Here is a 12,120-nt window from a genome sequence, read left to right on the forward strand (position 1 = left end):
ATATCATGCCCTGAGTACTTTGAATTAGAGTCATTTGGTTTTTCTGGTAGCACCTCCTAATGTACTTGCAATGGGGGGTAAGGGGGGAAGAACTAGTACTTTGCTTACCCATATATCACCTTTTGGGCACACACAGTTGGCGCTTATAAATTTTCATCAATTGAACAAATCTGTTCTCCATTTCTATACTTTTGCCATTTTAAGAATGTCATACAAATAGAACCATACAGTATGTAGCCTTTTGCACTTGACTTCTTTTACTCAGTACAATTCTCTGGAGATTCATCGAGGTTGTTGTGTGTATCAACTGCTCATTCTTTTTTATTGCTGAGTAGTATTCTGTGGTGTGGTTGCACACAGTTTGTCGAACCATTCTCTGTTGAAGGCCATCTGGACTGTTTCCAGTTTGGAGCTGTTAGGAATGAAGCTGCTATAAACATTTGTGTACAGGTTTCTTTTTATTTCTTTTTTAAATATTATTTGAATTTATTGTATCATGAATATCACTAACAAAACATCAGAGGGGAGAAGGAAGAGAATTTATACCTAAAAGGAATCAATTCAAGAAGTAGAATAAACATAGCAATATAAAAATATTAATTAGAAAACATACTTCAATATACAGGAATGGTCTCTTGTGGAACTGAAGTTTCATTTGTGTGTACAGGTTTCTGTGTGAACATAAGTAAGTTCATTTTTCTGGGATAAATGCCTAAGAGTGCAATCTCCCTGGATCATAAAGTAGTTATATGTTCAGTTTTATAAGAAACTGCCAGGATATTTTCACAAATATTTTTATAGCATAAGCAAAATATTACATGGAACATACTTCTAAAAAGTTCTTTGCTGTTTATCTGAAATTCAAATTTTACTAGGTATCCTCTATTTTTATTTGCTAAATCTGGCATCCCTATTCCCAGGTGATGCCAGTGCTGCTGGTTTACAAACTACATTTTCAGCAGCTAGGCTCTATTCTAGTTCTTTTTTTTTTTTTTTTTTTTATTCTAGTTCTCTTTTATCATTAGGAAAAACTTTCAAACCCAAGGTAGGTTAAAAACATATAATGAACTCTTCATACTCAGATTCTAGAATCTTGAAGACTTTGCCACTCTTGCTTCATCCATCCCCCTTTTTCCCCTGAAGGTTTGTTTGTTTGTTTTTTAAGATTTTTTTTTTGATGTGGACCATTTTTAAAGTCCTTATTGAGTTTGTTACAATAGTGCTTCTGTTTTATGTTTTGGTTTTTTTGGCCGTGAGGCATGTGGGATCTCAGCTCCCCGACCAGGGATCAGACCTGCACCCCCTGCATTGAAAGGCGAAGTCTTAATCACTGGACCGTCAGGGAAGTCCCCTCTGAAGTTTTTTTTTAAAGCAAATCCTGGACAGTTTGTCATTTTACCCCCACAAAGTTCAGTTTGCAATTCTAAAAAATAGTAACATTTTCTGACATATCCACAATGCTAGGATCACAGCATCAACAATATCTCCTGTGCCAACCGATTGCCTGTTACGTAAAAATGCCTTTGACCGCCTCATAAGTGCCTCTTTGCACCTGGTTTGTTTGAATTAGGATCAAGAAAGGTCCACGCATTGCATTTGGTTGGCATTTTCTTAAGTAACCACATCCAGTGTGACGGAACAGGGGGGAGAGGCTGAGAGAGGGAAAGGACACACATGCTGGTCCCATCATGCAGTGCTTACCTGGGCAGATAGGCCTGCAGGCCCTTTTTCATGTAGTCTGCGGGGACAGGGCTTATGCTCTGCCTTTATTAGCTCATTTTCTAGGAAGTATTGCTCCATAGTACAGATGAGAATGCTGAGGCTCAGGGAGCTGACTGCCTGAAGGACCCTGAGCAGGAAGGGTGAGGACCCAGACCTGGGCATGGTCTTGGGCCCCACTCTCATTCAGCTGACCTGCACTCCTGAGGTTTACCTCTGGTTTACATTGGCTCCTTGTCAGTTACCAGGGATTAAGTCCCATCCGGGCACAGAGAGTGTTAGTAAAGGAAGGAAGGAAGAGACAAGCTAGCTAGTTCTTTATTGGAAAGAGGATTGGAAGGTGCCTGGCCTCACCACCATGTCCCAGAAGTTATTCTCAGAAGGGCCAGGCTGTCCCAGGTGCTGTCAGGTGTCCCGAGGGGAGTGACTCCGCAGTCCTTTCCTCTTGCACGCTGAGGCCCAGGGTGAGCCCCTTGCAGAGTGGCTCTTGCAGCCTAGGCAACCAAGGGCTGTGCTCTGGGAACAAAGGCACGGTGGGAAGGTCTGGGGACAGGCCCGCACTGAGCCTGGGGACATGCCAGGTTGGGCTCTGGACCCTGGCGCCCGGCCTACAGCAGACCCACTGCATCAGAGTGGGAGGTGGACTTTGCTGTGAGGTGTGGAGGTCGGGAGGAATGCCAGCAAGAGCAGGCAGAGCCCTGGGGGTGTGCCCTGCAGCATCACTGGGAGTGGACCAGGCCAGAGTCGGGCATGGGCCTGACACATGGCGAACAGGTGCCTGGGAGCAGGGGTTAGGGGAGCACTTCACTGCTGTGCTCTTAGAGGCCAGCTGGACCCTTCTTAAAGCCTATGTCAGACCATGTCACTCCCTTGCCTAAACACCTCCCAGGACCCCCCATTGCCTGCACACAAAGTCCTGACTTGCTCATCAAAATCCTTCATCCCCATCCCAGCTGACGTTTTGAACCTTAGAGCCTTCCACAGCATACACCTGTCCCCTCCACACTCAGGTTCCCCTTCTAGAAATGCAGGATATAGGCTAGTCGATTTTACTTTTTTATTTGGGGGGAGAGTCTCTTCCAGTTCTAGGGGTCTATTAAGCCTGGAAAAGAACATGTTCAAGGAATGGGTCCTCTGCCTTCAAATATCAAGGAGCTGGCCTTGGGGCCGGGGGAGTGGGATGGGAGTGGGGGTATCTATGGGGTCCCGAAAGACAGAGCTAGAACCAGAAATGGAGAGTGAGGGGAGCAGGGAGGGCCACAGGGACGCTACACCAGGCTCCGAGTAAGAAGCGCTTTCTCACAGTTCAGCAAGGTCTAAAAGTGGAATAAACCAGCTAGGGAGGAAGTGAGCTTCCCATCTCTGGAGGTAACCAAGCAGGGTTACCAGATAGCCTCTGCAGTTCACAACTTTCAGCCCTGGGTGTGGGGTTCTATGGTGAACATTCCCCATGCTCATCTGTGTATGTGAGGGGAGGGCTGATGAATGACGCTCTGCCCTAAAGCTTCCTGGGAACATGATTTGCATTTCAGCAGCACGTGTGTTCGCAGGATTAGGGAACACTCCTGTCATCTTTCCCCTGCTCAACTGTCTCTTCTGGGGAGCCCTCTGGCTAAGTCTCACCCCCTCTAGTTAGGACATGACTCATCTGTCCACTTGTCCATCTCTCCATGGGCATCTCTCTCTGTGCAGGGTGACTGTCTCCATGCCCACAGCCTCTCCCCTCTTCTCTGACCTCCTCTACTGTCCTACCCATCAATGTACCTTCCCTGCTGTCTGCTTTAGCATCCTCTCTGCTTAAAACCTACCTAAGGCCCAGCCTTTCTGGCTTGAAATGCCTCCCCTTCACCATAGCCTGGTCAAAGTCTCCCTTTCTTTAAGGCCCAATTGAAAGGCCTCCTCCTCCAGGAAGCCTTCTTCGATTAATCCCCCCAGGGCCTTTCTTCTGCCTCTGTTTCTCTCTGTGAGCCCTGAGTACACTACATCCTGTCACCTCCACAGATTGGAGGCTCCTGCAGGGCATGGACCATGAGTAATTCACCTTTTGCCACCACTTGCACACGGCATAGGACCTGGCACATAGTAGGTCCTCAGTGAAAGGCCTCCATGATGCTGATGATAACTATGGTGTGAGGATAGCAAGAGGCAGACCAAGAATGAGAGGAAGCTTTCCCAGTTCTCATGGTTCTGCCGTGGATGGAGTGGCTCTGATTGTCAACCCTTCCGACCCCCAGCTTCTGCATTATCAATGGGGATTTTTGCACTACTTCCTGGGGTGGTTGGAGGTAAATCAAATAATATTAGCAGAGCCCCTAACACAGGGCCTGGCACATAAATGACTCCCTAAATTATGATTCCTGAAGAAAATACTTGCAAACCTGTTCCTTATAGATGTGATAATGTTCTTGAGTCCGTCAGTGGGACCATCAAGACATCAATTTATTCACTGAGGGCCCCCCTGGAGCCATTGCCCATCAGTTGTGTAGGAAGTGATAGGAGCCTCCCATGGAAGCTTGGCCTCACACTAAGTACACCCCTGGGCCCCTCTGAAACATACTGAGCAACAATAAAACTGGGTAATTGTGATTAATTATTATCACAATTAATAAATGTGTGAGTTCTGATGAACTTAAACTGGTGAATTTCCTGACAGCTTACCATGTACCGGGCAGAGTCTTTTTCTTTTTTTTTCTTTTTTTCTTTTTTTCATTTGGCCGTGCTGCGCGGATCTTAGTTCCCCGACCAGGGATCGAACCCAGGCCCCAGCAGTGAAAGCGCTGAATCCTAACCACTGGACCACCAGGGATTCCCGAGGCAGAGTCTTAAGCACTTTATGTGTATGAACTCATTTAATCCTCATACCCACCCTATGAGATTCTACTACTGTTGCCATTTTGTAGAGGAAGAAACTGAGGCACAGAGAGCTGAGGTCACTTGCCCCAGATCACACAGCAGTAAGTGCTGTAGTAGGGATTCAAACCCAGGAAGCCAGATCAGCCTGCCTGCCTAACCTCTTCTACACTGTGCAGCCTACTTCTGCCTCCCATGTCCACCTGGGCTGTGGGGAGGGTCTCCCGAGGCCATGACTCTGATGCTGTTCTGGGGATAGCCGGCTCCCTGTGAGCCCTAGCGGTCACAACAATAGCCCTACAGCCTCTCCCATCCTGGCAACTGAGGTCCTCCACCCACCTGGCTCTGCCTTATGGGTCCTACAGTCCCATTCACTCCGTCTGCCCCAGGGCGGCCCCTCAGAGACTCAGAGGTGGCGTCTCTCCAGGCTGAGCAGCTGCCTGGGGTCTACAAGGAGGGCGGGTGTATCTCCTCTGATTTAGAGCCTGCACCCCCGTAAATCAGAGGCCTGTCCCTGGCTGACTGCTGGCCTAATGGGCTGAAAGGCAGCAGTGGCCTCCTAATTATAAATGTCCCTGCCCTGACAGGGCTTTTAGCAGCCCGGTCAATAGCCCATCAGACTGGCTAATGTCTGTTAATGTCAGTCCTCCACACAAACCCTTTAAGACACAGAGCCTGCCCGCCTCTGGAGAGGAGCAGCCATCCCTTGCTTGCTGAGAAGGAAGAGAAGCTGTGTGGGGCTGGGGCCTCTGCTCTTAGAGGCCTGGGAGGAGCGCCCATCAGAGCCAGGCATGGCTCTCAGGCACCTCCAGGTCTGAGGCAGACAATGTACAGAGGCTCTCTTCCCTGCCCAGGGGCTCATTTTCTCTATCCATGGAGGAGCCAGACCCATCCAAAAGAAATGGAACTTTTGCTCACCTCCTCACACATCATTATCAAATGACACAAGTCCAAAGCCTTTCCTTTATTTTCTCTCTCTCTCTCTCTGAATGTGTATGTGAAAGTATTCTTTTTTCTGAACCCTTTGAGGGTAAGTTACATACATCTTTGCTCTTTATCCCTAAATACTTGTGTGTTTCCTAAAAATAGGAATATTCTCTTAGGTAACCGCAGGACATTGTCAAATTCACTCAGTTTAACGTTGCAACAATACTTTAATCTACCATTCACATTCCAGTTTGTCAAATAATGTGCTTTATAGCGTTCCCCCTCCAGGAAGGGATCCAGTCTAGGGTGAGGTTTCTGAGACCCTTTCCCGAGGGGCAAGATCGGAATTGGGCAGAGTACTTCTGAAGGGGAGCCCGGGACCACAGCCTGTTTGCAGAGCTACTAAGATGCATGCATAAAACCGCCGTGAACCAGAGTCTCGGTTGTCTGTCCTCTAGTTTACCAGGGGTGAACAGGGGTGTCCTGTGTCTGTTCTCACAGCAGCTCCCTGCTTTGCTGCCCTAGTAAGCAAGGCCAGGGACCATCACTGGTCTTTGCTTCATCTCCCTTGGGCACGGTCTCAGGACGTCCCACAAGAGTGCAGTGGTCTCTGCAGAGTTTGGGAGGTGAGGGAAGGAGAGACCGTGGGTATTCCCTGAGCTCACTCTGTTCTTCAAAATTAATTTTTAAATATCATGAGACAGTTAGTTCTGTGAAGTCAAGTACTACGTCTTATGTTCACCCAGCACCTCGCATAGGGCCCGTCCCCTAGGTTCCTCGTAAAGATGTGGTGAATGGGTGGGTGTTGGCCAGTTTTCTTCTCCACTTTCTCCCTCACTTAGATATAAAAGTGGAGCCTTCCGGTGGGTGGGCTGCAGAACCTGAGGCTGGCTAGTGGATGTGGCGGTGCCTGTGTTGGCAGGCAGAGGGCCTGGTCCTGGTCCCTGTCCTGCCAGGGCAGTGCAGTGTGGTGTGTAAGATGTGTGTGTTGGTCCCTGCCAGCTGCTGGTTTCTGTGGCTGAACTGGTGTAGTTGTCCCATGGCCCAGGAAATCTCAGCTTCAGGGCTGTGTAGCCTGAGCTGTGAAAACTGTGTGTCCTCCTATCACCTGGACAGGAATTCTCAGAAGGAAAGAGGGGAAGGGAAGAAAATGCTCTTTCTTTTTAATTGAAGTATAACTCACATACCACAAAATTCACCACTTAAGTGTACAATTCCATGAGTTTTAGATGTTCACGTGGTTGTATAACCATCACCCCTAATTTGAAAATGATTTTATCACCCCCAGAAACCCCACACCCATTAGCAGTCACTCCCCATTGCCCCCTCCCCCCAGCCCTAGGCAACCACTGCTCTGCTTTCAGTCTTTATGGATTTACCTATTCTGGATCCCACCGCCCACCCCTGTCCCCCCACTGCATGGCCTGTGGGATCCTAGTTGCCTAGCCAGGGATCGAACCCAGGCTCTCGGCAGTGAAAGCGCTGAGTCCTAACCACTGGACTGCCAGGGAATTCCCCCTATTCTGGATTTTTCATATCATTATTCAGAGTTCTGAATTCCAGGTACCAGGGGGTGTGTTCATTTGCTCAAGCAGTGAAACTACATCCGGTACATCATCTAGTGGAATCATGCGGTATGTGGCCTTTTATGTCTGGCTTCTTCCACTTAGCATGATGTTTTCAAGGTTCACCCACGTCAAAGCATGTGTCAGTACTTCATTCCCTTCTTTGACTGAATAATATTTCATCGTGCGAATATACTGCATTTCAGATATCCATTTATCCATTGATGGACATGTGGATTGTTTCCACCTTTTGGCTATTATGAATAATGCTGCTGTGAACATTGGTGTACAAGTCTTTTTGTAGACCTATGTTTTTACTTCTCTTGAGGCTATACCTAGGAGTAGAATTACGGGGTCATGTACTAACTCTGTGTAACCTTTTGAGGAGCTGCCAGACTGTTTTCCACAGTGGCTGCACCATTTTTGCATTCCCACCAGCAGTATATGAAGGGAAACGTCCTTTTACTGAACACCTACCCTGTGCTAGGCACTGTGCTAGACCCTTCCCACACCTCGTCTCCTATGATCCTCACATGAACGCTCTGAAATACCTATCATCGCCTCTATTTTACTGAGGAGGATACTGAGGCTCAGAGAAGCGCCGTGACTCCCCCAGGATCACACAGGGGTTAGTGGTAAGTCCTAGATTCACTCCCAGTTCTGCCCCGTACGTTTTCTTGTCTACTCGGTGATTGCTGCCCGAGGGACCCTCCAGGTGCTAAAGTGGAATTAGCCCCCTCCCTCCCCAACCTTCCTGGGTACTGTTTTACAGACGGGAAAGTTGGACCCCCACTACCCAAAGGTCTGCGGGCACAGAGGGAACGTCTTAGACGTCAAATGGAACCCTTTCAATGATTTTGAGATCGCCTCCTGTTCTGAAGATGCCACGGTGAGTGTCAGTGCGTGAGGCGTTTCCCTTTCCCGAGAGGAGTGGGACTGGGGCAGAGGGAGATGGCATGGTGTCTAGACTCAGCTCTGACGTTCCTGATTCCTTCATCCTTCACGAGGTGAGGTCACTGTGTGCGGAGGGGGTAAGTTAGATTGAGGAGGAGAAGCTCTGGGCTCCGTGGGACTCGGGGTACCACCCCTCCTCTCTATGGGTCTCAGTTCCCCCATCTATAAAATGAGCATAATAGCTCCCAACCGTCTAATGAAAATCCAGTGAGATTCATTTCCCAGTGCGAAAGCCCATCTTTTGGGGGAACTGTAAAATGCTGTGAAGGGCATTTTTACTGTGGCCTGAAAATATTGTGCCACATAATCTCATAGACAGTGGGGAGGGAAGATTTAAAAGGATAAGAGTGGGAGCCTTAAATGAATGTGAACACCAAAACCATCCCAAAAGCTTCAGTCCCACCAACTTTTTGAGCCCCTGTTCTGTACCAGGATCACAGTCCCTGACTCCACAACGTTTGGTGTTATTTATAATATATTCTCTGCCTACTTCTAAAACTCAGCGGGTATGGCTTAAAACAAAAGACACAGATATGATCACATGATTGAAATAAGGATGAAAGTCATAGTTACCCTTTATTGTGAGCCTATTGTGTTCCTGACTCTCATTACACGTATCACTTCACTCAGTCTTCCCAGCAACCCCACAAGGTAGGATGTTTTTCTGATGCAGAAGCTGAGGATCTGAGAAATGTGGCAATTTGCCCAAGGTCACACAGTTTGTGGAGGCAGAGCCAGGGTTCCGACTAAGGCCTGATTCCAGAGCCCAATCTTTTTCCACTGAGCTGTTCCACTTCCCTAAAGAGCAGCAGCCACAGATGGAGGAATTTAACTATGGAGGGTTGCAGCTGTTGAATTCCAGGCTTAGCTTGGAGCTGCCTGGCAGCCAAGGCAAAAAAAGGAAATAGCCTCACTGTCTGATCAAAGGAAACAGACCCGTTCATAGAGAGAAGCAGGTAGAAAGTTCTAAGAGGACTTGTGTCATTTTCCATATGAGGGTTGCTGAGGAACATAAAGGACAGTGTCTGCCGATGTGGCTTCACCAAAGGGACAGCTGGGCCCTGTGAGAACTGACCTTGTCTCCAATGAGTGTAGGGCTTCTGACAGGATATCGAGTATCTGACTCTGTGTTCACTCCTGGAATACCTGCCCTTTCAGGCCTGCTTTGAAGGCTTCCTTCAAGGTCTTTATTAAATTCCTAGCTAGCCTCATCACCCGTCCCTTCCCCGTTGCCCTGGGGGCAGGAAGAGTGGACACAACTATTGGGAGTGGCAGGGATGACCCTCTAGCTCTGAGGGACGGTGTCTGTTTCTACCAAACAGGCCTGCCCAGAGTCTGTCCTCCAGCCAGGTCCAGTTCTGTTTGGTAACAGCCCTGACCAGACTCCATCTATCTGGAGCCTGGCACTATTGTGAGGTTGGCTTTCCGTTTTAAATCCAGGATGACCAGGAAATAAATGCTGAATTAAAAGAGAAGTCTACCTGAAAGCCCATAGATCCTAAGAGAAAGAGGACGTACAACCACATAGGGGCCTGAGAGCCCTGCAGGACAATAAGGGACGTTAAGTCAACACCGGCCTGGGCTCTGTCACCCTTTGTAGCATCCTCTGTTCCTCCGTTTGTATGCCTCTGTGATGGGGAAATGACTTTCTACCATGTAAGCCCCTTCCATCCTCAACAACACTGCTCTGGAAGGAAGCCCCAGCCCCTCCTCCCAGGCCCTCACTGTGGAATACAGGCCTGTGACCCCATCCGACCCTGCCTTCTGGCCTTTAGTCTTCCTCTTCCGGGCCATCCAAGGGGGCCCCTGTAACGGAAGTGGTTGGGGGTTATCCCTGCCCTGTCCTGCTCCAGAGGCTGCGCTGGCTCCCTGGCTCCCTGAGGAGATAGCATAGACCCTTTCTCCTGGCATTTGAAGCTCTACCCTGAGCCTTGGCCACCAGGAGGGGGTAGAGCACTGTACTTTGAGGGGCATTCTAGGCTGAGAGGCAGGTGTGCTCTGACATTCAGCCTGGGAATCAGGCCTGTGGCCCATCCACTCACCCACTGCCTCAGATCGCTAAGAATGGCAAAGATTACCAGAAGCCTAGGCTCATCCCCAGCCCCTGCTTGGGCTGGAGGACCTTGGCAAAGCGCCTGTCTCTCTGAGGGGCCCCAGCTGCCTCTCCATTGAGTGAGAGGTAGACACAGAGAGAGCTCCCCCGGACTGTCTGCTGAGCACTGCCAGTTCTGCTGCTCAGGGTCGTGGACGGCCAGGGTGACCCCAGCTAACCCTTCCCTTGGACCGTGTCTTCCCTGACAGATTAAAATCTGGGACATCCCCAAGCAGCTGCTGGCAAAGAACCTCACGGTCTGCAAGAAGGAGCTGGTGGGCCACGCCCGCAGAGTGGGCCTGGTGGAGTGGCACCCCACAGCCGCCAGTATCCTCTTCAGCTCCGGCTATGACTACAAGGTGGGTCTGTGTATTAGTTTCCTAGGACTACCCTGACATATGACCAAACTTGGTGGGTTAAGACAACAGAAATGTATTCTCACATAGTTCCGGAGGCCAGAAATGCAACATCAAGGTGTTAGGAGAGAGCCATGCTTTCTCCGAAGTCTCTAGGGAAAAGTCCCTCTGCGCCTCTTCTGGGTTCTCGTGGCTCCAAGCGTTCCTTGGTTTGTAGCTGCATCACTCCAGGCCACCTCTGTCTCCTGCCCTCTTCTCTTGTGTATCTATACATCCCCTCCTCTTCGTGCAATGACACCAGCCATTGCATGTAGGGCCCACCCAAATCCAGCATGACCTCACTGTAACGCATTACACCCGCAAAGACCCTGTTTCCAAATAAGGTCCCATTCTGAGGTCCCAGGTAGATATGAGTTTGGTGGGGGCGAGCGGGTGGTGGAGACACTATTCAATCCATTAGTCTTTCTGGAGGGGATGGGCTGGACCCTGCCCAGAGATGCCTCCCCCTGCTCCATTGATTTCAAAGCTAGCAAGCTGTGGGCCCTGTGGATTGGGAAAATTCACAGTAGAGGAGACCTAGATTCTATTCCCACTCCGTCCCTGACTTGCAGTATGACCTGGGAAAGTCCCTTGTCTTCTCTGGGCCTCAGTTTCTCAGTCTGCACACAAATGGAGTTGATGTGGGATGGGAGTGGTTGAGAGGTCCTTTACCCCGTTCTGATCAGAAGTGCTCTATTATCTATTTATGTAGGGTGTGCTACTGCTTATGGTTGTACAGTTTATCTGTACACAACTCCAGGGGGCGCTATTCGCATTATAGACTACGGGAATGGGTTGCCCTGGAGCTGTGCAGTGCACAGCCTGTGTAGCTAAACATGGCAGCCCTTGTTATCTGTGTGGTAGAAACTGTTGCTAATGACTGTTTGAAACCCCCTGGACTATCTGGTCCCCTGGGGTCCTCCCAGCATGGATGTTTCATTGCTCCAAGCAGATGGCGTTTTCTTTTCATTGCCAGATAGCCTGACTCCCCACTTCCCCCTCCTGCCACGTGGCAGCTTCAGCCAGCAGACCCATCCTCCCACCCGAGGCCTCTTGGCCAAACTGCCATCTGTGGCTTCCCTCCCGGGGATACCGTGTTTCACTGCAGCCTGGCTGGCGCGTGACTGTGGAGGCCAGGGCGGGGCTCGGGGGGATGCACTGTGCTCAGAGCCGGCTCTCTGCCATGCAGGTGATGGTCTGGAACCTGGATACAAAGGAGGCTGTAATCATGAGCCCCGTGAAGACAATTAACTGTCACCAAGACGTGATCCTCTCCATGTCCTTCAACACCAACGGCAGCCTGCTGGCCACTACCTGTAAAGACCGCAAGATTCGGGTTCTCGACCCCCGAGCAGGGGCCGTCCTCCAGGTCAGTGCTGGGCTGGGGTCTGGCTTGGGGTCAGAGGAGCAAGGAGTGGAGTGGGCATGGCAGGGTGGGGGAGGTCTGAGAACAGGGCAGTAATGATGTTAATGTTCTGGCCAAGCCTTCATGCGTGTTTATCCCCATCTGTTGGGGGGGTGTAGAATATGTCATACCCATTTTTCAGATGAGAAAACTGAGGCTGAAGAGAGGCTAAGGGACTTGCTCACATTGAAAGCTGGGACTGGAACCTGGTCT

The 12,120-nt window shown here is 49.7% G+C and overlaps 1 protein-coding gene across 2 annotated transcripts in view; it reads left to right on the forward strand.

Annotated features, from left to right (window-relative positions):
• CORO2A (coronin 2A) overlaps positions 1-12,120 on the forward strand; it is a 58,949-nt gene that overhangs the window by 38,307 nt on the left and 8,522 nt on the right. For both annotated transcript variants that reach the window (XM_030829811.2, XM_060300709.1), the window contains exons 3-5: positions 7,834-7,950; positions 10,317-10,466; positions 11,692-11,871. In XM_030829811.2, coding sequence (XP_030685671.1) covers positions 7,834-7,950; positions 10,317-10,466; positions 11,692-11,871 — 447 coding nt within the window. The remainder of the gene's footprint in view (positions 1-7,833; positions 7,951-10,316; positions 10,467-11,691; positions 11,872-12,120) is intronic.

This window comes from Globicephala melas, chromosome 6 (genome assembly GCF_963455315.2).
Source record: "Globicephala melas chromosome 6, mGloMel1.2, whole genome shotgun sequence".
In the NCBI taxonomy this organism is placed as follows: Eukaryota; Metazoa; Chordata; class Mammalia; order Artiodactyla; family Delphinidae; genus Globicephala; species Globicephala melas.